The following is a 26,406-nucleotide window of genomic DNA, read 5'->3' as shown; positions in this document are numbered from 1 at the left end:
TTCAAAACACACAACAACAACAACAACATTCAAGGCTTTAAAAAGACAAAGCACAGAGGCTGCTCAGTGGTTTTAAGTTGAGTAGAGGCTGCTCAGTGGTTTTAAGTTGAGTAGAGGCTGCTCAGTGGTTTTAAGTTGAGTAGAGCCTGCTCAGTGGTTTTAAGTTGAGTAGAGGCTGCTCAGTGGTTTTAAGTTGAGTAGAGGCTGCTCAGTGGTTTTAAGTTGAGTAGAGGCTACTCAGTGGTTTTAAGTTGAGTAGAGGCTGCTCAGTGGTTTTAAGTTGAGTAGAGGCTCCTCAGTGGTTTTAAGTTGAGTAGAGGCTGCTCAGTGGTTTTAAGTTGAGTAGAGGCTGCTCAGTGGTTTTAAGTTGAGTAGAGGCTGCTCAGTGGTTTTAAGTTGAGTAGAGGCTGATCAGTGGTTTTAAGTTGAGTAGAGGCTGCTCAGTGGTTTTAAGTTGAGTAGAGGCTGCTCAGTGGTTTTAAGTTGAGTAGAGGCTAATCAGTGGTTTTAAGTTGAGTAGAGGCTAATCAGTGGTTCTAAGTTGAGTAGAGGCTGCTCAGTGGTTTTAAGTTGAGTAGAGGCTGCTCAGTGGTTTTAAGTTGAGTAGAGGCTGCTCAGTGGTTTTAAGTTGAGTAGAGGCTACTCAGTGGTTTTAAGTTGGAGTCATTGAGAAACCTCCTTCTGTAAGTGCATGACTAAGTGACAACATTAAAACTGGTCATTCATTACGTCCGATTGAGTGAAGCCAATTCTGAGTCCGTCATCAGTTGAAGTGCCGAGCAATGAGCATCCTTTAACTCTTTAGAGTGGTTCTGAAGAGCGGTTCTGAAGAGCGGCTCTGAATCTAGCACCTTTAGTGCTCTGGACCAGGGATGCATCGTCGATTGACTGCAGCGTCCTTTTTGACAGAGGCGGTGTTTTAACAATCATTGAAACATCCAAAACGATCTCCAGTGCGATTATCATAAAGATGATATAAAACTAAAAGACCTAAAAAATAAAGACATTGGTGAAACAACCACCACAATGAAGTCCTCAGCTTTGGTAGAATACTAAACAACAGTTACATTTTCCTTTCTAGCGTGGGCAGAACATGCAGTAACAACACTCTCTTTTCTCTCCATCTCTCCCTGCAGTCATGTTCATTCATCACTTTAAAAAAAATGACTATATTCTTCTCTAATAGCAAACCAACCCAAGATCCACGTCAAACAAACTCTTCCAATCCTTCAGGTGTCAATCTTTTTTTCCACCCCCCTTAGAAAGATAGGCAGGTAAAGAAAGACAAGACCACGCGACATCAAAATAAAAAGTTAACCGTGCATCGAGTGGATACAGGGGGAAGGCAGCTTCAGCTAAACAGGAAGCTGAACAAACAACAAAGCGTTTCCAGGGGTGAGTTAAAGAACACAGAAGACAGGATTCAACTGTCAATCAGAGCTGTTGGGGAGGGGAGAAATGTACTGCATCCCAAATGCCACCCTATTCACTATATAGTGCACTACTTTAGACCAGAGCCCTATGGCACCCTATTCACTATATAGTGCACTACTTTTGACCAGGGCCCTATGCCACCCTATTCCCTATATAGTGCACTACTTTTGACCAGGGCCCTATGCCACCCTATTCACTATATAGTGCACTACTTTTGACCAGGGCCTGCATAATAGGGCTCTGGTGAAGAGTAGTGCACTATATAGTGGAAAGGGTTCCATTTGGGATGCAGGGCCTAGACTAACTCCTTTGGGGGAAGGGAGAGAGGGGTGCAGTTGAGGGGCATTCCTTGTTCTTTTCAGAATTGTTTTGGGTTCTCTTAACGTGTCATTTTTTAAATGGGATGGCGAGTCGCTTTCCTCTGTAGCCTACAGAATAGCCAGGCAGTTCAGCGGCAATAAGTAGCCTAGCCTGGCCAAGACCCAGTTCTTTGTAGGTAGCCTGGTACCCAGGCCTGGTGAGGGGTTGGAGGAGTGCTAGGTAGGTAGCCTGGTACCCAGGCATGGTGAGGGGTTGGAGGAGTGCTAGGTAGGTAGCCTGGTACCCAGGCATGGTGAGGGGTTGGAGGAGTGCTAGGTAGGTAGCCTGGTGAGGGGTTGGAGGAGTGCTAGGCAGGTAGCCTGGTACCAGGCCTGGTGAGGGGTTGGAGGAGTGCTAGGTAGGTAGCCTGGTACCCAGGCCTGGTGAGGGGTTGGAGGAGTGCTAGGTAGGTAGCCTGGTACCAGGCCTGGTGAGGGGTTGGAGGAGTGCTAGGTAGGTTGCCTGGTACCCAGGCATGGTGAGGGGTTGGAGGAGTGCTAGGTAGGTAACCTGGTACCCAGGCATGGTGAGGGGTTGGAGGAGTGCTAGGTAGGTAGCCTGGTGAGGGGTTGGAGGAGTGCTAGGCAGGTAGCCTGGTACCCAGGCCTGGTGAGGGGTTGGAGGAGTGCTAGGCAGGTAGCCTGGTACCAGGCCTGGTGAGGGGTTGGAGGAGTGCTAGGTAGGTAGCCTGGTACCCAGGCCTGGTGAGGGGTTGGAGGAGTGCTAGGTAGGTAGCCTGGTACCCAGGCCTGGTGAGGGGTTGAAGGAGTGCTAGGTAGGTAGCCTGGTACCCAGGCCTGGTGAGGGGTTGGGGGTGTATTCTGCTCAGCTCTAGGGGGAAGCAGCAGGGCAGGTAAAGGCTGTATCAGTCCATGGAAAGGAGAGGACTGATCCACTAGAACAGTGAACATCTGAAGAAGTTGCTCTTCTTTGACCGCGTCTCTGTGATCTTGACCGGCCCACCTCCTCCTGGAGGACTGCTGTCGTTCTAAAGCGGGGGGGGTGGAAAGGTTTGTGTCAAAGGTCAATTACCACTCTTAAGATCCCATTGCTGTCAACAACTGTTGGAACCTACGTTCTGGATAAGAATACATCGTATCATATGAGCATCATCTGCAAAACAACAAACATAAACTCACTATTTTTCTGTTGAGTCTCGTCATTATGTCTCTTCCCAGTGTGAAAAAGGACTGTGTTTCAAAACAACAACAAAACAGAATGTATACTTCAGGAACACGTTTATTAGAGGAAAAAAATGTCCTGTTTTCAATGGAAAAAGACTGAGAGAATAATGAATAAATAGGTATTGAACAGAACTCACCTCTTCCACGTTCATAATAATGAATAAATAGGTATAAATGAATAGTACTGAACAGAACTCACCTCTTCCACGTTCATAATAATGAATAAATAGGTATAAATGAATAGTATTGAACACAACTGACCTCTTCCACGTTCATAATAATGAATAAATAGGTATAAATGAATAGTACTGAACACAACTGACCTCTTCCACATTCAGGCTGGATTTGGCGCTCGTTTCTAAGAACTTGATGCCGTAATCAATCGCCAACTGTGACAAATAAAACATTATGAGAACAATTCATGTTAATAACTCATGCAACACATTCCAAGAGGCATAGCACAGAACGTAAAAGTGATGTTACCTTTCTGTTACAAAAGGGAATTGTACTACATCATGAAGGGAGAACGGGGCTGGCTATGACAGACATAGATCATACTGTATATTATGAGTATTGTCAAACATACAACTGGGAGTACATTTACATCAAAGATACTATGAAGACCAGTGTGGGGGGTTTCACCAAATACACTATGAAGACCAGTGTGGGGGGTTTCACCAAATACACTATGAAGGGCAGTGTGGGGGGTTTCTCCAAATACACTATGAAGAGCAATGTGGGGGGTTTCACCAAATACACTATGAAGAGCAATGTGGGGGGTTTCACCAAAGACACTATGAAGAGCAATGTGGGGGGTTTCACCAAATACACTATGAAGAGCAATGTGGGGGGGTTTCACCAAATACACTATGAAGAGCAATGTGGGGGGTTTCTCCAAAGACACTATGAATAGCAATGTGGGGGGTTTCACCAAATACACTATGAAGAGCAATGTGGGGGGTTTCTCCAAAGACACTATGAAGAGCAATGTGGGGGGTTTCACCAAATACACTATGAAGAGCAATGTGGGGGGTTTCTCCAAAGACACTATGAAGAGCAATGTGGGGGGTTTCTCCAAAGACACTATGAAGAGCAGTGTGGGGGTTTCTCCAAAGATACTATGAAGAGCAGTGTGGGGGGTTTCTCCAAATACACTATGAATGGCAGTGTGGGGGGTTTCTCCAAAGATACTATGAAGAGCAGTGTGGGGGGTTTCTCCAACGATACTATGAAGGGCAGTGTGGGGGGTTTCTCCAAAGATACTATGAAGAGCAGTGTGGGGGGTTTCTCCAAAGATACTATGAAGAGCAGTGTGGGGGTTTCACCAAAGATACTATGAAGAGCAGTGTGGGGGGTTTCTCCAAATACACTATGAATGGCAGTGTGGGGGGTTTCTCCAAAGATACTATGAAGAGCAGTGTGGGGGTTTCTCCAAAGACACTATGAAGAGCAGTGTGGGGGGTTTCTCCAAAGATACTATGAAGAGCAGTGTGGGGGGTTTCACCAAAGATACTATGAAGGGCAGTGTGGGGGTTTCTCTTTTCTCGGGAACGTTATCACATTGTTTCCAACGCACCCTGCAACAAGACATCTCAGACTCGTCAGTGCCTATTGGAAACACACAGAGACCCTGACCTCTGACCTCCGTACCTTTTCTCCTCGTTCTTTAGACACCTGTCTTTTGTCGTTCATGTCACACTTGTTTCCTAGGATCATCCTCTCCACGTCAGAGGAGGCATGCTACAGACAGACAGAATGAGAGAAAACTGAGTGTTGCTACGGACAGACAGAATGAGAGAATACTGATTATTGCAAAAAAAGTTTATAGAGATGGAACGGGTGTGTGAAACCGTCTGTGTGCGTGTTAGTGCGTGTTAGGCTACCTGCTGCGGTAGCTTCACACCTGATTGTTTCCAGGCTACCTGCTGCGGTAGCTTCACACCTGATTGTTTCTAGGCTACCTGCTGCGGTAGCTTCACACCTGATTGTTTCCAGGCTACCTGCTGCGGTAGCTTCACACCTGATTGTTTCTAGGCTACCTGCTGCGGTAGCTTCACACCTGATTGTTTTCAGGCTACCTGCTGCGGTAGCTTCACACCTGATTGTTTCTAGGCTACCTGCTGCGGTAGCTTCACACCTGATTGTTTCTAGGCTCCCTGCTGCGGTAGCTTCACACCTGATTGTTTCTAGGCTACCTGCTGCGGTAGTTTCACACCTGATTGTTTCTAGGCTACCTGCTGTGGTAGCTTCACACCTGATTGTTTCTAGGCTACCTGCTGCGGTAGCTTCACACCTGATTGTTTCCAGGCTACCTGCTGCGGTAGCTTCACACCTGATTGTTTCTAGGCTACCTGCTGCGGTAGCTTCACACCTGATTGTTTCTAGGCTACCTGCTGCGGTAGCTTCACACCTGATTGTTTCTAGGCTACCTGCTGCGGTAGCTTCACACCTGATTGTTTTCAGGCTACCTGCTGCGGTAGCTTCACACCTGATTGTTTCCAGGCTACCTGCTGCGGTAGCTTCACCCCTGATTGTTTTCAGGCTACCTGCTGCGGTAGCGTCACACCTGATTGTTTCTAGGCTACCTGCTGCGGTAGCTTCACACCTGATTGTTTCTAGGCTACCTGTTGCGGTAGCTTCACACCTGATTGTTTCTAGGCTACCTGCTGCGGTAGCTTCACACCTGATTGTTTCTAGGCTACCTGCTGCGGTAGCTTCACACGTGATTGTTTTCAGGCTACCTGCTGCGGTAGCTTCACACTTGATTGTTTTCAGGCTACCTGCTGCGGTAGCTTCACACCTGATTGTTTCTAGGCTACCTGCTGCGGTAGCTTCACACCTGATTGTTTCTAGGCTACCTGCTGCGGTAGCTTCACACCTGATTGTTTCTAGGCTACCTGCTGCGGTAGCTTCACACCTGATTGTTTTCAGGCTACCTGCTGCGGTAGCTTCACACCTGATTGTTTCCAGGCTACCTGCTGCGGTAGCTTCACCCCTGATTGTTTTCAGGCTACCTGCTGCGGTAGCGTCACACCTGATTGTTTCTAGGCTACCTGCTGCGGTAGCTTCACACCTGATTGTTTCTAGGCTACCTGTTGCGGTAGCTTCACACCTGATTGTTTCTAGGCTACCTGCTGCGGTAGCTTCACACCTGATTGTTTCTAGGCTACCTGCTGCGGTAGCTTCACACCTGATTGTTTCTAGGCTACCTGCTGCGGTAGCTTCACACCTGATTGTTTCTAGGCTACCTGCTGCGGTAGCTTCACACGTGATTGTTTTCAGGCTACCTGCTGCGGTAGCTTCACACTTGATTGTTTTCAGGCTACCTGCTGCGGTAGCTTCACACTTGATTGTTTTCAGGCTACCTGCTGCGGTAGCTTCATACCTCTTCAATGTTCCTGATCCAGTTCTTGATGTTCTCGAAGGACTTCTCGTTAGTGATGTCATACACTAGCATGATACCCTGTTGGACAAAGGACAGGAAGTGACGTCAGAGGAAGTGACACGCCGTGACATTAACAGGAAAAGACCCAACCCAGCGCCATTCCAGACATGACCCGGTGAAATGTCTGTATGTCTGTACTGTCGTCAAGTAAGGGGCTTGGGTCTTGACTGTTATCACTACAAGCTTGAAGCCCTTATAAACCCAGAATACTCTGCCTCAATAAAACATGTATTTACATATATAAAGTTGACATTTAAAGAACCTGGTTAGTAAGTAAAACATAAGAACAGTACATTTTCTAACTGGACACACAGCCATGAATAAGGTGGAATAGACATCGTTCTGACTATTCTACTAGAACTCTGAGGCAGTGGAACTGACCACAGTATAAATCATCTTAAGGATCCGCCCCCTTTTATTCAATTTTCACCTAAAATGACTCATAACCAAATCTAACTTCCTGTAGCTCAGGCCCTAAAGCAAGGATATACATTTTCTTGGTACCATTTGAAAGGAAACACTTTGAAGTTTGTGGAAATGTGAAAGAGATGTAGGAGAATATAACACAATAGATCTGGTAGAAGAAAATACAAAGACAAAACCAACCGTTTGTTTTTCTGTCACCATCTTTGAAATACAAGAGAAAGGTCACAGCTAAAGCCATCACTCTGGTTGTAATTCCGATAGTGTCCACAAGATGGCAGCAGAGGGTATGTGCAACGTTTCAGACAGATAACTTGAAGTATGAGTGAACTACAAGACTTTTAGTCCCCCCAGGTACATTTGGGCAAATCGTGAAGGAGACATTCGCATTCATATAAAAAACAATTCTGCAAGAATATTGTCAAATCTGTTTACTTGGACTTGTGATTTAACTTTCCAAGTATTAGTAGCCATATTATTCAAGTTCAACATTTGCAAAACAACTCGTTTTTGTAACTTCATAACTCTGAATATTCTTATACTTTGTGTCCAAAAAGAAAAGGCACGATGTCACAAAAGGTTAGCGCCAACATTTAGCGACAGAGACGGGGGTTTCCTGATACTCCCGTAAAGCCCAGCTCATTGGCTATCTAGCTAGCTTGGTTTTGACCCCCGATTGGTGCTTATTTTGACAAAGAGAGTCATTAAAATGAAGACCGGACGCATCATCGGCGCGCCATGAAGGCGTCGCTCTCTGACCAAATATGGTGTCCTATAGGATATACTACACCTCTAATGATAGAGTGAAGTCTGGTTACGTTCTAGGATCTCTGAGGAATACATACGAACGTGAATTGACTGGTTGAAACAACGTTCAGGGTGAGATTTTCACAGATTCCTTTCTTTGCAAATTGAACGAGTGGAAACACAAAATCGATCGTGCATGAGAGGAGACAGAGTAGAGTTAGTAGAGGTCATGTAGTGTAGAACAACAGGGAGGAGGAGACAGAGTAGAGTTAGTAGAGGTCATGTAGTGTAGAACAACAGGGAGGAGACAGAGTAGAGTTAGTAGAGGTCATGTAGTGTAGAACAACAGGGAGGAGACAGAGTAGAGTTAGTAGAGGTCATGTAGTGTAGAACAACAGGGAGGAGGAGACAGAGTAGAGTTACTAGAGGTCATGTAGTGTAGAACAACAGGGAGTAGAGTTAGTAGAGGTCATGTAGTGTAGAACAACAGGGAGGAGGAGACAGAGGAGAGTTAGTAGAGGTCATGTAGTGTAGAACAACAGGGAGGAGGAGACAGAGTAGAGTTAGTAGAGGTCATGTAGTGTAGAACAACAGGGAGGAGGAGACAGAGTAGAGTTAGTAGAGGTCATGTAGTGTAGAACAACAGGGAGGAGGAGACAGAGTAGAGTTAGTAGAGGTCATGTAGTGTAGAACAACAGGGAGGAGACAGAGGAGAGTTAGTAGAGGTCATGTAGTGTAGAACAACAGGGAGGAGGAGACAGAGTAGAGTTAGTAGAGGTCATGTAGTGTAGAACAACAGGGAGGAGACAGAGTAGAGTTAGTAGAGGTCATGTAGTGTAGAACAACAGGGAGGAGGAGACAGAGTAGAGTTAGTAGAGGTCATGTAGTGTAGAACAACAGGGAGGAGACAGAGTAGAGTTAGTAGAGGTCATGTAGTGTAGAACAACAGGGAGGAGGAGACAGAGTAGAGTTAGTAGAGGTCATGTAGTGTAGAACAACAGGGAGGAGACAGAGGAGAGTTAGTAGAGGTCATGTAGTGTAGAACAACAGGGAGGAGGAGACAGAGTAGAGTTAGTAGAGGTCATGTAGTGTAGAACAACAGGGAGGAGGAGACAGAGTAGAGTTAGTAGAGGTCATGTAGTGTAGAACAACAGGGAGGAGACAGAGTAGAGTTAGTAGAGGTCATGTAGTGTAGAACAACAGGGAGGAGACAGAGGAGAGTTAGTAGAGGTCATGTAGTGCAGAACAACAGAGAGGAGACAGAGGAGAGTTAGTAGAGGTCATGTAGTGTAGAACAACAGAGAGGAGACAGAGGAGAGTTAGTAGAGGTCCTCCATAGTAACACACACGGCCCTCCATAGTAACACACACACAGCCCTCCATAGTAACACACACACGGCCCTCCATAGTAACAAACACACGGCCCTCCATAGTAACAAACACACGGCCCTCCATAGTAACAAACACACGGCCCTCCATAGTAACACACACACGGCCCTCCATAGTAACAAACACACGGCCCTCCATAGTAACAAACACACGGCCCTCCATAGTAACAAACACACGGCCCTCCATAGTAACAAACACACGGCCCTCCATAGTAACACACACGGCCCTCCATAGTAACACACACGGCCCTCCATAGTAACACACACGGCCCTCCATAGTAACACACACGGCCCTCCATAGTAACACACACGGCCCTCCATAGTAACACACACGGCCCTCCATAGTAACACACACGGCCCTCCATAGTAACAAACACACGGCCCTCCATAGTAACACACGGCCCTCCATAGTAACACACACGGCCCTCCATAGTAACACACACGGCCCTCCATAGTAACACACACAGCCCTCCATAGTAACACACACGGCCCTCCATAGTAACACACACAGCCCTCCATAGTAACACACACGGCCCTCCATAGTAACACACACAGCCCTCCATAGTAACACACACACGGCCCTCCATAGTAACACACACGGCACTCCATAGTAACACACACGGCCCTCCATAGTAACAAACACCATCCGCCCCAGTGATTGAATGGTCCAACAGCACTAGGGAAACTCCACTTGGGTCCTTCCTGTGTATACAGTCTCCTATCAAACTGGCCATTCCATCGTTTACACCACTTCACACAGAGCATACACATCTGTAAGATGGGCCTCGGCGTTAATTAACAAGCGGTACATAGATACATCTAGCTTAACTAGAGACACTGTTTAATATGGCTGGACCGGAGACATACGGAGGAGACAGGTCGACAGAGTAGGCTACAACTCATTATAAAAGATGGCTCCCATTCTGAACACACACACACACACACACAAACACACACACACACACACACACACACACACACACACACACGATAACCTCCACGCAAGTTGTTTTATCTGTGTAGTTTCAGTCTGTGACCTTTTGGAGACCTGTGACAGGTGACGGATCTTACCATAGCTCCTCTGTAGTAGGCTGTTGTGATGGTCCTGAACCTCTCCTGACCGGCTGTGTCCCTGGGAGAGACAGAACAACGTCAGTACAACGTAAAAACCATGTTGATAGTGCAGTAGCTACAGCATTACTACATTACCCTAGGAGAGACAGAACGGCAGTACAACGTAACAACCATGTTGATAATGCAGTAGCTACAGCATTACTACATTACCCTGGGAGAGACAGAACAACGTCAGTACAACGTAACAACCATGTCGATAATGTAGTAGCTACAGCATTACTACATTACCCTGGGAGAGACAGTACAACTTCAGTACAACGTCAGCACAACGTAACAACCATGACGATAGTGCAGTAGCTACAGCATTACTACATTACCCTGGGAGAGACAGTACAATGTAACAACCATGTCGATAGTGCAGTAGCTACAGCATTACTGCATTACCCTGGGAGAGACAGTACAACGTAACAACCATGTTGATAATGCAGTAGCTACAGCATTACTACATTACCCTGGGAGAGGCAGAACAACGTCAGTACAATGTAACAACCATGTTGATAATGCAGTAGCTACAGCATTACTACATTACCCTGGCAGAGACAGTACAACGTCAGTACAACGTAACAACCATGTCGATAGTGTAGTAGCTACAGCATTACTACATTACCCTGGGAGAGACAGAACAACGTCAGTACAACGTAACAACCATATTGATAATGCAGTAGCTACAGCATTACTACATTACCCTGGGAGAGACAAAACGTCAGTACAACGTAACAACCATGTCGATAGTGTACTAGCTACAGCATTACTACATTACCCTGGCAGAGACAGTACAACGTCAGTACAACGTAACAACCATGTTGATAGTGTAGTAGCTACAGCATTACTACATTACCCTGGGAGAGACAGTACAATGTAACAACCATGTCGATAGTGCAGTAGCTACAGCATTACTGCATTACCCTGGGAGAGACAGTACAACGTAACAACCATGTTGATAATGCAGTAGCTACAGCATTACTACATTACCCTGGGAGAGGCAGAACAACGTCAGTACAATGTAACAACCATGTTGATAATGCAGTAGCTACAGCATTACTACATTACCCTGGCAGAGACAGTACAACGTCAGTACAACGTAACAACCATGTCGATAGTGTAGTAGCTACAGCATTACTACATTACCCTGGGAGAGACAGAACAACGTCAGTACAACGTAACAACCATATTGATAATGCAGTAGCTACAGCATTACTACATTACCCTGGGAGAGACAGTACAACGTAACAACCATGTTGATAATGCAGTAGCTACAGCATTACTACATTACCCTGGGAGAGACAGTACAACGTCAGTACAACGTCAGCACAACGTAACAACCATGTAGATAGTGCAGTAGCTTCAGCATTACTACATTAACCTGGGAGAGACAGTACAACGTAACAACCATGTTGATAATGCAGTAGCTACAGCCAGTGTTACCAAACATCAGTGTAAGAGGGCCTGGGGGTTCTCCCTCTAGTCCGTGTCAGACAGTGATACGACCAGCGGTGCCTAGTGTAAGGGACGACCCTGGACAGGGGATGAATAAGCAGGCCAAATGTGTGTATCCAAACACAGCTGAACACTCTTACACACGCAAGCTATCTCTGACTACAAGGCAGTAAACACTACACTTCAGATCTACTCAGGGCTGACAGAGGCTCTCCAAGCTATCACTGACTACAAGGCAGTCAACACTACACTTCAGATCTACTCAGGGCTGACAGAGGCTCTCCAAGCTATCACTGACTACAAGGCAGTCAACACTACACTTCAGATCTACTCAGGGCTGACAGAGGCTCTCCAAGCTATCACTGACTACAAGGCAGTCAACACTACACTTCAAGTGGCCTACTGGTACTCACCATTAACCTGACAACTCGCACTAAATTATTCAGCTGCTCTGTCGGTCCCCTACATACTTTATGCCATTATTGAAGATGTTTGTTGTGATGAGGGGCATTCAACAAAACAAAGTTGTCAACAATTGGATCATCTCTAACCAATCAGAGTATCAAAGCCAATGACACACTTTCAAACTGCTGCTTTACCCACGTGTGTTTTGGCTCGGTTTCTGGACCAATCAGACGGCCCTGAATGTGTTCCCATTCAGTGAAGGGTCGAGGAGGTACTCAGATCCAGACTCATTGTGGAGAAGAAACTAACATCTCTGGGCGTGGTGTATGGCTGGAGCAAGGAGTCTGGGTAACCAGGCAAACTCACCATATCTGGAGCTAGGAGTCTGGGTAACCAGGCAAACTCACCATATCTGGAGCAAGGAGTCTGGGTAGCGAGGCAAACTCACCATATCTGGAGCTAGGAGTCTGGGTAACCAGGCAAACTCACTATATCTGGAGGTAGGAGTCTGGGTAGCCAGGCAAACTCACCATATCTGGAGCTAGGAGTCTGGGTAACCAGGCAAACTCATTATATCTGGAGCTAGGAGTCTGGGTAACCAGGCAAACTCACTATATCTGGAGCTAGGAGTCTGGGTAACCAGGCAAACTCACTATATCTGGAGCAAGTAGTCTGGGTAGCCAGGCAAACTCATCATATATGGAGCCAGGAGTCTGGGTAACCAGGCAAACTCACCATATCTGGAGCAAGTAGTCTGGGTAGCCAGGCAAACTCATCATATATGGAGCCAGGAGTCTGGGTAACCAGGCAAACTCACCATATCTGGAGCTTGATCTTCTTCCCATCCAACTCTATCGTCCTGATTTTGAAGTCAATACCTGAAATCAGAGAAAAGGTGAGGAAAAACATTTCTAAAGTGTTAAACTACATCTGAGCCAGTGGGTAGGGGCTAACTGGGAGCTAACTGGGGGCTAACTGGGAGCTAACTGGGAGCTAGCTGGGGGCTAACTGGGGGCTAGCTGGGGGCTAGCTGGGAGCTAGCTGGGGGCTAGCTGGGAGCTAGCTGGGAGCTAGCTGGGGGCTAACTGGGGGCTAACTGGGAGCTAGTTGGGGGCTAGATGGGGGCTAGCTGGGGGCTAACTGGGAGCTAACTGGGAGCTAGCTGGGAGATAACTGGGAGATAACTGGGAGCTAGCTGGGGGCTAGCTGGGAGCTAACTGGGGGCTAACTGGGGGCTAACTGGGGGCTAACTGGGGGCTAGCTGGTGGCTAGCTGGGGGCTAACTGGGGGCTAACTGGGAGCTAACTGGGCGCTAGCTGGGAGTTAGCTGGGGGCTAACTGGGGGCTAGATTTAGTCCCCTGGCATCACTGGTATTGAACTTCACATGACGGACCATCAAGCCACCTATTAACACTGTTACAGACCATCTGGACTGAAGGTAAACATTCCTATTAACACTGTTACAGACCATGAGGACTGAAGGTAAACATTCCTATTAACACTGTTACAGACCATGAGGACTGAAGGTAAACATTCCTATTAACACTGTTACAGACCATGAGGACTGAAGGTAAACATTCCTATTAACACTGTTACAGACCATGAGGACTGAAGGTAAACATTCCTATTAACACTGTTACAGACCATGGGGACTGGAGGTAAACATTCCTATTAACACTGTTACAGACCATGAGGACTGAAGGTCAGCATTCCTATTAACACTGTTACAGACCATGAGGACTGAAGGTCAGCATTCTTATTAACACTGTTACAGACCATGAGGACTGGAGGTAAACATTCCTATTAACACTGTTACAGACCATGAGGACTGAAGGTCAGCATTCCTATTAACACTGTTACAGACCATGAGGACTGGAGGTAAACATTCCTATTAACACTGTTACAGACCATGAGGACTGAAGGTCAGCATTCCTATTAACACTGTTACAGACCATGAGGACTGGAGGTAAACATTCCTATTAACACTGTTACAGACCATGAGGACTGAAGGTAAACATTCATATTAACACTGTTACAGACCATGAGGACTGAAGGTCAGCATTCCTATTAACACTGTTACAGACCATGAGGACTGAAGGTAAACATTCCTATTAACACTGTTACAGACCATGAGGACTGAAGGTAAACATTCCTATTAACACTGTTACAGACCATGAGAACTGAAGGTAAACATTCCTATTAACACTGTTACAGACCATGAGGACTGAAGGTAAACATTCCTATTAACACTGTTACAGACCATGAGGACTGAAGGTAAACATTCCTATTAACACTGTTACAGACCATGAGGACTGAAGGTAAACATTCCTATTAACACTGTTACAGACCATGAGGACTGAAGGTAAACATTCCTATTAACACTGTTACAGACCATGAGGACTGAAGGTAAACATTCCTATTAACACTGTTACAGACCATGAGGACTGAAGGTAAACATTCCTATTAACACTGTTACAGACCATGAGGACTGAAGGTAAACATTCCTATTAACACTGTTACAGACCATGAGAACTGAAGGTCAGCATTCCTATTAACACTGTTACAGACCATGAGGACTGAAGGTCAGCATTCCTATTAACACTGTTACAGACCATGAGGACTGAAGGTAAACATTCCTATTAACACTGTTACAGACCATGAGGACTGAAGGTAAACATTCCTATTAACACTGTTACAGACCATGACAGACAGACAGACAGACAGACAGACAGACAGACAGACAGACATACAGACAGAGCGCTACAAGGTAAAAACTATCCCCTATAAGCGGTCTGTCAAGCAGTTTCTCTTACTGAAAAGTGGAGGTTCTGTGTGTATAAATCTATTGGCACGTAGTAGGTTGCTATGGCGTACTTCTGTAACCTGATGACAGACGAGCTCCAATCAGAATAGTCCTTAGTATATAGTTGAGTGCTGAGGGACAGCACACGTCACTAGCCAGTAACATGAGAGGAAACGTGGGTACCTGCACAATTACCAGTCTGTCCCTGGAACAAGTGTCACAATATTAAAACACAGAATGAGCTAGCCTAGCGCCAGCTAGCTGCGGGGCTTTGACACAGGTCTGGCAACCTGTTCCCTATATAGTGCGAATAAGGGTGCTATTCAGGACGCAGATGCAGACGGAGGGGGTGATGCAGGTGGGCAGGCTCACTGAGAGGAGAGGATGTGGTGTAGAGAACAGAGCACCACAGCAGGTTGTAGAGAGCAGTCTACCGGAAAAACACAGACCCACTATTTACACCAGATACTAAACAGACACTAGAGCGTTTGTCCCTCGGGGGGGGGGGTCTACGTAGCAAATGAGACATGTCTTCTGTCACAGTCGTCTGCTGCAGGCTAGAGTTTCAAACGCTTCCTGTAGGTTTAATAGCCTACTACCTTCAGTAAGTGCAAGATGAGGATGCTAGGCTACATTCCTGTTCTAGAGAACCTGCTGTGTTTCCTAGGGGTTTATACAGGGCCTTTACAATAGATAACTGCTGTGTTTCCTAGGGGTTTATACAGGGCCTTTACAATAGAACCTGCTGTGTTTCCTAGGGGTTTATACAGGGCCTTTACAATAGAAACTGCTGTGTTTCCTAGGGGTTTATACAGGGCCTTTACAATAGATAACTGCTGTGTTTCCTAGGGGTTTATACAGGGCCTTTACAATAGAAACTGCTGTGTTTCCTAGGGGTTTATACAGGACCTTTACAATAGAAACTGCTGTGTTTCCTAGGGGTTTATACAGGACCTTTACAATAGATAACTGCTGTGTTTCCTAGGGGTTTATACAGGACCTTTACAATAGATAACTGCTGTGTTTCCTAGGGGTTTATACAGGGCCTTTACAATAGATAACTGCTGTGTTTCCTAGGGGTTTATACAGGGCCTTTACAATAGAAACTGCTGGGACAGTGCTGCTCGCTAACTAACTCTGCAGCTACACTATACACGTTGAGTTGCTTTGCCATCGGCGCTGTGTCAATGTGATGCTCTACCTGAGGTTAGGAGAGGAGGGGAGGGGAAGAGGAAAGGAGGAGAGGGGAAGAGAGGAGCAGAGGAGAGAGGAAGAGAGGAGCAGAGGAGAGAGGAAGAGGACATGAGCAGAGGAGAAGAGAGGAGCAGAGGAGAGAGGAAGAGGACAGGAGGAGAGGAGAGGGGAAGAGAGGAGCAGAGGAGAGAGGAAGAGGAAAGGAGGAGAGGAGAGGGGAAGAGAGGAGCGGTGGAGAGAGGAAGGGGAAAGGAGGAGAGGAGAGGAGGAGAGGAGCAGAGGAGGGAAGCAGAGGGGAAAAGGGGAAGAGGGGAGGACAGAAGAGGAGCAGAGTGAAAGAGGCCAGGAGCAGACAGGAAAGCATCTGTATTCTAGTCCCTCTAATGTACTGCACCATATTCATCCAGGAGGCCGTAACCAGAGGTGTCTAGTGGAGGATATAACCAGTGGTGTCTAGTGGAGGACATAACCAGTGGTGTCTAGTGGAGGACATAACCAGTGGTGTCTAGTGGAGGACATAACTAGTAGTGTCTAGTGGAGGACATAACCAGTAGTGTCTAGTGGAGGACATAACCAGTGGTGTCTAGTGGAGGACATAACCAGTGGTGTCTAGTGGAGGACATAACCAGTGGTGTGTAGTGGAGGACATAACCAGTGGTGTCTAGTGGAGGACATAACCAGTGGTGTCTAGTGGAGAACATAACCAGTGGTGTCTAGTGGAGGACATAACCAGTGGTGTCTAGTGGAGGACATAACCAGTGGTGTCTAGTGGAGGACATAACCAGTGGTGTCTAGTGGAGGATATAACCAGTGGTGTCTAGTGGAGGACAGTAGTGTCTAGTGGAGGACGTAACCAGTGGTGTCTAGTGGAGGACATAACCAGTGGTGTCTAGTGGAGGACAGTGGTGTCTAGTGGAGGATATAACCAGTGGTGTCTAGTGGAGGACAGTGGTGTGTAGTGGAGGACATAACCAGTGGTGTCTAGTGGAGGACAGTGGTGTGTAGTGGAGGACATAACCAGTGGTGTATAGTGGAGGACATAACCAGTGGTGTCTAGTGGAGGACATAACTAGTAGTGTCTAGTGGAGGACATAACCAGTAGTGTCTAGTGGAGGACATAACCAGTGGTGTCTAGTGGAGGGCAGTGGTGTCTAGTGGAGGATATAACCAGTGGTGTCTAGTGGAGGACATAACCAGTGGTGTCTAGTGGAGGACATAACCAGTAGTGTCTAGTGGAGGACATAACCAGTGGTGTCTAGTGGAGGACATAACCAGTGGTGTCTAGTGGAGGACATAACCAGTGGTGTCTAGTGGAGGACAGTGGTGTCTAGTGGAGGATATAACCAGTGGTGTCTAGTGGAGGACATAACCAGTGGTGTCTAGTGGAGGACATAACCAGTGGTGTCTAGTGGAGGACATAACCAGTAGTGTCTAGTGGAGGATATAACCAGTGGTGTCTAGTGGAGGACAGTGGTGTCTAGTGGAGGACCTAACCAGTGGTATCTAGTGGAGGACATAACCAGTGGTGTCTAGTGGAGGACATAACCAGTGGTGTCTAGTGGAGGACATTACCAGTAGTGTCTAGTGGAGGATATAACCAGTGGTGTCTAGTGGAGGACATAACCAGTGGTGTCTAGTGGAGGACATAACCAGTGGTGTCTAGTGGAGGACATAACCAGTGGTGTCTAGTGGAGGATATAACCAGTGGTGTCTAGTGGAGGACATGACCAGTGGTGTCTAGTGGAGGACATAACCAGTAGTGTCTAGTGGAGGACATAACCAGTGGTGTCTAGTGGAGGACATAACCAGTGGTGTCTAGTGGAGGACAGTGGTGTCTAGTGGAGGACATAACCAGTGGTGTCTAGTGGAGCACATAACCAGTGGTGTCTAGTGGAGGACAGTGGTGTCTAGTGGAGGACATAACCAGTGGTGTCTAGTGGAGGACATAACCAGTGGTGTCTAGTGGAGGACATAACCAGTAGTGTCTAGTGGAGGATATAACCAGTGGTGTCTAGTGGAGGACATAACCAGTGGTGTCTAGTGGAGGACATAACCAGTGGTGTCTAGTGGAGGACATAACCAGTAGTGTCTAGTGGAGGACATAACCAGTGGTGTCTAGTGGAGGACATAACCAGTGGTGTCTAGTGGAGGACATAACCAGTGGTGTCTAGTGGAGGACATAACCAGTGGTGTCTAGTGGAGGACATAACCAGTGGTGTCTAGTGGAGGACATAACCAGTAGTGTCTAGTGGAGGACATAACCAGTGGTGTCTAGTGGAGGACATAACCAGTGGTGTCTAGTGGAGGACATAACCAGTGGTGTCTAGTGGAGGACAGTGGTGTCTAGTGGAGGATATAACCAGTGGTGTCTAGTGGAGGACATAACCAGTGGTGTCTAGTGGAGGACATAACCAGTAGTGTCTAGTGGAGGACATAACCAGTGGTGTCTAGTGGAGGACATAACCAGTGGTGTCTAGTGGAGGACATAACCAGTGGTGTCTAGTGGAGGACAGTGGTGTCTAGTGGAGGATATAACCAGTGGTGTCTAGTGGAGGACATAACCAGTGGTGTCTAGTGGAGGACATAACCAGTAGTGTCTAGTGGAGGATATAACCAGTGGTGTCTAGTCGAGGCCACCTGCAACCAAAATCCACTTTATTGCTCATAATTTCAATTCATAAGGCAGAATGAACGGGCGTCAGGCCATCGAGAATTGAACCTCGCCGATTATTGAGCTTGGACGCTGCCATTGGACGTGACACAACGCGAGCACAACACAGTGAAGCATCTTTCATTCCTTCCTGTCTCTACAGGGCTGTAAACACACAGACTTCCCTTCCTGTCTCTACAGGGGGAAAACACACAGACTTCCCTTCCTGTCTCTACAGGGGGAAAACACACAGACTTCCCTTCCTGTCTCTACAGGGCTGTAAACACACAGACTTCCCTTCCTGTCTCTACAGGGCTGTAAACACACAGACTTCCCTTCCTGCCTCTACAGGGCTGTAAACACACAGACTTCTCTTCCTGTCTCTACAGGGCTGTAAACACACAGACTTCCCTTCCTGCCTCTACAGGGGGAAAACACACAGACTTCCCTTCCTGCCTCTACAGGGGGAAAACACACAGACTTCCCTTCCTGTCTCTACAGGGGGAAAACACACAGACTTCCCTTCCTGCCTCTACAGGGCTGTAAACACACAGACTTCCCTTCCTGTCTCTACAGGGCTGTAAACACACAGACTTCTCTTCCTGCCTCTACAGGGCTGTAAACACACAGACTTCCCTTCCTGCCTCTACAGGGGGAAAACACACAGACTTCCCTTCCTGTCTCTACGGGGCTGTAAACACACAGACTTCCCTTCCTGTCTCTACAGGGCTGTAAACACACAGACTTCCCTTCCTGCCTCTACAGGGCTGTAAACACACAGACTTCCCTTCCTGCCTCTACAGGGGGAAAACCCCTCTAATCCAAGACCTTCAGGATGAGGACGACACAGCAGCTTTGTTTCCGTTCCAAGCTAATCCTCAAAATACAATATAGGGGCCTTTCTTAACTATCTTCAAGAAATCCTCTTCGCCCATGTTTAGGGCAATAAAAAATGTCAGAAACAGAACAAAAACTGAAGTAACTATCATCCCCCCCAGAAGTACTGACAGAAAAAGTCACGACAATGAAAGAATGATCTTTTGTTGGTGAATTCACTTGACAGTGGGTGAATTCCAATGGCTGTGATTCAACTTGCGTTCTTTTGAAGGAGGCTGGTTGGTGACCGAAGCCTTCTGCTGGGCCTGCAGAGGAATGGAAAGAGCTGCATCGGTGGCTCTGTACTGCGTGGGGTTACTGGCAGTCAGTCAGTACGTCAGAGTGAGAGAGAGAGAGAGGAGACTTTTCCTTTCCCCCCCCCCCCTCTCTGTGCTGGCTCCAACAGGGCCCTTCCCCTCCCAGCCAGTCACTTGTGTCCAGGAAGAGGAACCAGGGGCTGGCCAGCGGGGGCTGGTTAGTGGTGGTGATTAGGGAAGCCTGCAGCGGGACCCACCCTGAGTTTACTGACCTCTCTGCTCAGGCCTCACACACAGGAAGAGATGTGAGTGACACACGGACGGAAGATACACACACACACAGAGTGTGTACACACACACACACACACACACACACACACACACACACACACACACACACACACACACACACAGAGTATGTACATACACAAACACACACACACACACGCGCCCGACCCTGAATACAACAGCTGGTCAGCTGATGGCTCACGAGACAGAAGAGGGTTATGACAGTGCTGCTTCTGTTACTACAGGTCATTGTATACAGGCTGTGTTACTCATTTCACATTCACCCTTTACATTCCCAACACTAATACGGTACTGTGCAGTAGGGGCTCTCATTAGGAATTCACCATCTTAGTTATACAGTTCCCAGCATTCATACTGTACAATAACATCACAGAACTGTACTTAGTGAGAGAGAGAGAGAGAGAGAACTGTGCTGCTTCACACACACACACAACATCATGTCACCTATGTCACGGTGTCCACTTCAGACAGCAGGACTTCAAACAGGACGGACAAGGTCACCTGATGTTAAACTAGACTACTGCTGCTGTGTCTGTAGAATAGAGTAAAGCTGGCCTATACATGCTTCTTCTCTGCTCTCTGAGCGAGTGTCTTCCTGTTCGGAGATAAAAAAAATATATATACACTTCTCACTTCCTGTTTCACTCAGGAAGATTCTCCTCGCGACGCTCCCACCAACCGGACTGAAACAATTCAACAACCTTGTCCTCCGTGACGCACAGGAAACACAGGAGGGCAATCCAAATGGCCCCCTATTCCCTAGTGCACTACATTTAACCAGAGTCCTATAGGCTCTGGTCAAAAGTAGTGCACTATATAGGGAATAGGATGCCAGAGTCCTATAGGCCCTGGTCAAAAGTAGTGCACTATATAGTGCACTACTTTAGACCAGGGCCTATAGGACTCTGACACCCTATTCCCTAAATAGTGCACTACTTTTGACCAGGGCCCACAGGGCTGTGAATTCAGATACAGACTAACCTAGTCCTGGCAGTGGATTCTAGCCATCTATTTCTGTCACTCAGTAGCCCGAATCAAATAAGACGCTTGTAACTTCTCAACTTTCTCTCTTGAATTGGCTTAGAGGGGAGTAGGGGGAACAGGTCAACTCTGTCAAATATGTTGACATGACAGACTAAACACTATACACTATATGACCAGCAGTATGAGGACAGCTGCTCGTCCAACATCTCATTCCAAAGTCATTGGCGTTAATATGGAGTTGGTCCCACCTTTGCTGCTATAACAGCCTCCACTCTTCTGGGAAGGCTTTCCACTAGATGTTGGAGCATTGCTGCTATAACAGCCTCCACTCTTCTGGGAAGGCTTTCCACTAGATGTTGGAACATTGCTGCTATAACAGCCTCCACTCTTCTGGGAAGGCTTTCCACTAGATGTTGGTACATTGCTGCTATAACAGCCTCCACTCTTCTGGGACAGCTTTCCACTAGTTGTTGGAACATTGCTGCTATAATAGCCTCCACTCTTCTGGGACAGCTTTCCACTAGATGTTGGAACATTGCTGCTATAATAGCCTCCACTCTTCTGGGAAGGCTTTTCACTAGATGTTGGAACATTGCTGCTATAACAGCCTCCACTCTTCTGGGAAGGCTTCCCACTAGATGTTGGAACATTGCTGCGGGGACCTGCTTCCATTCAGCCATAAGAGCATTAGTGAGATCGGGGCACTGATATTGGGCGATTAGGTCTGGCTCGCAGTCGGCGTTCCAATTCATCTGAAAGGTGATCGTTGGGGTTGAGGTCAGGGCCCTGCGCAGGACAGTCAAGTTCTTCCAACACCGATTTTGACAAACCATTTTGGAGATACCTCGCTGTATACCTCGCTCCGTGCACGGGGGCATTGTCATGCTGAAACAGGAAAGGGCCTTCCCCAAACTGTTGCCACAAAGTTGGAAGCACAGAAACATCTAGAATGTCATTGTATGCTGTAGAGTTACGATTTCCCTTCACTGGAAATAACGAGCCTCGATTTCACACGTCAGCAACAGGTGTGGCTAAAATAGACCAGTCCACTCGTTTGAAGGGGTGTCCACATACGTTTATATATATAGTGTATTCTGAGGGTAGTGCAACGTTCTATATTAGTCTGTGACAGACAGTAGGGATTGGTGAGAAAAGCTGGATAGTATACAGTGGGGCAAAAAAGTATTTAGTCAGCCACCAATTGTGCAAGTTCTCCCACTTAAAAAGATGAGAGAGGCCTATAATTTTCATCATAGGTACACTTCAACTATGACAGCGAAATGAGAATGAATTTATTTGCAAATTATGGTGGAAAACAGAGTCTCAAAGCTCCATGTTGTTGTTTCTATTCAACAGAGTCCCAAAGCTCCATGTTGTTGTTTCTATTCAACAGAGTCTCAGAGCTCCATGTTGTTGTTTCTATTCAACAGAGTCTCAAAGCTCCATGTTGTTGTTTCTATTCAACAGAGTCTCAGAGCTCCATGTTGTTGTTGTTTCTATTCAACAGAGTCTCAGAGCTCCATGTTGTTGTTGTTTCTATTCAACAGAGTCTCAGAGCTCCATGTTGTTGTTGTTTCTATTCAACAGAGTCTCAGAGCTCCATGTTGTTGTTGTTTCTATTCAACAGAGTCTCAGAGCTCCATGTTGTTGTTTCTATTCAACAGAGTCTCAGAGCTCCATGTTGTTGTTTCTATTCAACAGAGTCTCAGAGCTCCATGTTGTTGTTTCTATTCAACAGAGTCTCAAAGCTCCATGTTGTTGTTTCTATTCAACAGAGTCTCAGAGCTCCATGTTGTTGTTTCTATTCAACAGAGTCTCAAAGCTCCATGTTGTTGTTTCTATTCAACAGAGTCTCAGAGCTCCATGTTGTTGTTTCTATTCAACAGAGTCTCAAAGCTCCATGTTGTTGTTTCTATTCAACAGAGTCTCAGAGCTCCATGTTGTTGTTTCTATTCTATTCAACAGTCTCAAAGCTCCATGTTGTTGTTTCTATTCTATTCAACAGAGTCTCAGAGCTCCATGTTGTTGTTTCTATTCTATTCAACAGAGTCTCAGAGCTCCATGTTGTTGTTTCTATTCTATTCAACAGAGTCTCAGAGCTCCATGTTGTTGTTTCTATTCTATTCAACAGAGTCTCAGAGCTCCATGTTGTTGTTTATATTCAACAGAGTCTCAAAGCTCCATGTTGTTGTTTATATTCAACAGAGTCTCAAAGCTCCATGTTGTTGTTTATATTCAACAGAGTCTCAAAGCTCCATGTTGTTGTTTCTATTCAACAGAGTCTCAAAGCTCCATGTTGTTGTTTCTATTCAACAGAGTCTCAAAGCTCCATGTTGTTGTTTCTATTCAACAGAGTCTCAAAGCTCCATGTTGTTTCTATTCAACAGAGTCTCAAAGCTCCATGTTGTTGTTTCTATTCTATTCAACAGAGTCCCAGGGTGAGCCTTAGAGCAGAACCCAGGCTTGCGTCCCAAATGGCCTACACAGTGCACTACTTTTGACCAGAGCCATACGATACTCCAGTCAGAGGTAGTGCACTATAAAAGGGAATAGGGAGTGATTTGGGACGAACTCCCCAGTCTGAAGTAATGAACACCTTCCTGGTATTCTATTCTACTCACAGGAATGACCTCAGCGCTGGTAACATTCACTTCATTAACGACGAGAGTGAGACCATACTACTGCTGCTTTTTTGTCTTCTGTTGGCCTAGTTCACAAACAATACAGACTAACGTTTTGAGGAACGACGACCGATGAGGATCAGTTGTTTGGGAGTAATGGTGACTTCGTTTTCAAGACAGAGTAGAAAGTGATGTCGAAGGTTCAGAAAAGTGATGTTCCACACTTACAGGGGTTTGTGTGTGTGTGTGTGTGTTGCACATGGGGATGTGTGAAACCTACTCCTCAGTCTGAAGTGTCTCCACTTGTGCCAGAGAATAGCTCGCTTTTTGCGTGGCGCCGAACAGTAAGACGCTTCCCAAGTTCTCGCCAGGTATGGGCCGAATTGGGAGAAAGTGGTACTCGCTTAGCAAGCAGCATGTGTCCTTTACGTGTATGTGTGTGTGTGTGTGTGTGTGTCTGTGTGTGTGTGTGTCTGTGTGTGTGTGTGTCTGTGTGTGTGTGTCCCATGTACACTCAGTTTATTTACGAAGGTGGAAAAGTATAAAATGTGTGCTCTCTCTGAACCTGTGTGTCATAAACAGAACCTGGGTGCTTTTCCAATTGATCATCGTTGAGATTGAGAAGTACACATACGATGAAAACGCCACCCACCCAAAAGGTAACTGAAAGTCAAGGAGCAGTGAAGGGGGTTTCCTAATTTCACACTCAAACTGAAAGTCCGTCATGTCAAAATAAGATTTCTAATAACACAAGAAACCCCCCCCCCCCCCCGCCCCCTCAACATCGCCATAGTGATCTGTCTCTCTATGGAGAAATACATCTGGTAAATCCACCTATAGTCAAACTACTCCTGAGGTAAAAATACATACATCACCTCTAGTTTAGGGTCCATTTACACCCCCAGAACACAGACACGTCTAAAACCATGGACATGTAGCACAGACAATAACTCCAGGTAACTGGCAAAATAAAGAAACCGCCAACATAAAGTGTGTTTATAGGGGCGTTGGGTCACCACCAGTCAGAACAGCTTCAATTCACCTCCTCATAGATTCTACAAGTGTCTGGAACTCTCTATTGGAGGGATGAGACACTGTTCTATTGGAGGGATGAGACACCATTCTATTGGAGGGATGAGACACCGTTCTATTGGAGGGATGAGACACCGTTCTATTGGAGGGATGAGACACCGTTCTATTGGAGGGATGAGGCACCATTCTATTGGAGGGATGAGGCACCATTCTATTGGAGGGATGAGACACCGTTCTATTGGAGGGATGAGGCACCATTCTATTGGAGGGATGAGGCACCGTTCTATTGGAGGGATGAGACACCATTCTATTGGAGGGATGAGACACCATTCTATTGGAGGGATGAGGCACCATTCTTCAACGAGAAATTACATAATTTGGTGTTTTGTTGATGGTGGTGGAAAACGCTGGTCTCAGTCACCACTCCAGAATCTCCCGTAAGTGTTCAATTGGGTTGAGATTTGGTGACTGAGACGGCCATGGCCTATGGTTTTACATCATTTTCATGCTCATATAACCATTCAGTGACCACTCCAGCCCTATGGGGGCATAGCCATGGTAGCCAAAATAATGGCCTGCCCAGCATTTTCATACATGACCCAACGCATGATGGATAGTTAATTGATTAACTCAGGAACCACACCTGTGTTTCAATATACTTTGTATCCCTCATTTACTCAAGTGTTTCCATTATTTTGGCAGTTACCGGTATAATGTTATGTTCTTTGTCTGATAAAACAAAGCCCTGGTCAGGAATACTGTCAGTGCCATTCATGAGCCCCCCCTTACAGCTGACAATCAAAAGGTCTGACAGCCAACAGGTCACAAATATGAGCCCATGAAAATAGATGACAGCTTAGCTCACAAATACAGAGTTAGCAGGGTGATACAACCAGGCCTACAGTATAAAACATAAGAGACAATTCAATGTAATAAAACCATTTACTATATCTGAATTGGCACAAGATGATGCTTCTAGGCCCGTTTCCTGTCGCGAATTCGTCCCACTATCTGTCAACAGCATACAGTAGATTTGTCATATGTAATGTAGCATTTTCAGCAGCATGCCGTTGTTCAAAAAACCCACTCAATTGTAGAAAGAGAAACGGACCTATTGTTGATATGAAGGTAGTGTTGAACGCATCTTCGCTGAATCTGAAGAGGAGACATGTCTTGCCGACACCGCTGTCCCCGATGAGAAGCAATTTAAAAAGGTAATCATAGGTTTTCGCCATCTCTCCACCCTCGCTTCTTTCTTCCCGAAATCTGATATAAATGTCTGGACCGTAGCAAACAGTTTGTAGCTGCTATTCGCTGCTGGCTACACCTCTTCGTTACACTAAGTAACCGTACAGTAACAGTACAGGGGGAAACGAGAAGGCGTTAGTTTAATGACGTCACACAGAATAGGCGGAACAGAAGATAGGCCGGAAGCGTGGTAGTCACTGGTTACCACAGCCACAAACTCATTATTTATAAACACTAGACTATTTCTCAAATGCCTCTAAAAAAAATCTGATTTTAAACATAACCCACACTACAAACCTTATACTTAACCCTAAATTAAAAGACCAACAGCTACTTTTTGTTCTCATTTTTTTTTTTATAAAAGCCTATTTTGTATGTGGCGACGAGCGACAACCGGAAGCATCCTCTCATCTGGGTTGCCAGATTGGTAGTAATACTGTAACAATGAGGACGCAGACTGAAATCAGCTGACAA

At 46.3% G+C, this 26,406-nt stretch overlaps 1 protein-coding gene across 1 annotated transcript; it reads right to left on the bottom strand.

The window, feature by feature from the left end:
- Positions 1–1,068: 1,068 nt before the first annotated feature.
- On the bottom strand, positions 1,069–26,077 carry rab8b (RAB8B, member RAS oncogene family). Its single transcript, XM_090223316.1, has 8 exons — positions 25,796–26,077; positions 12,775–12,835; positions 10,053–10,113; positions 6,364–6,441; positions 4,629–4,718; positions 3,302–3,367; positions 2,934–2,984; positions 1,069–2,782 (listed from the first exon to the last, which is right to left on the bottom strand). Exons 1-8 carry the CDS (start codon positions 25,917–25,919, stop codon positions 2,690–2,692), a joined length of 624 nt encoding a protein of 207 aa, XP_090079442.1. The 5' UTR covers positions 25,920–26,077; the 3' UTR covers positions 1,069–2,689.
- Between the last annotated feature and the right edge of the window lie 329 nt (positions 26,078–26,406).

This window comes from Oncorhynchus mykiss, chromosome 26, assembly GCF_057628025.1.
Source record: "Oncorhynchus mykiss isolate SJ-2025 chromosome 26, ASM5762802v1, whole genome shotgun sequence".
Taxonomy (NCBI): Eukaryota; Metazoa; Chordata; class Actinopteri; order Salmoniformes; family Salmonidae; genus Oncorhynchus; species Oncorhynchus mykiss.
Note: the sequence above shows the minus strand (reverse complement) of the source record. Positions and strands in the feature narration are given on the sequence as shown.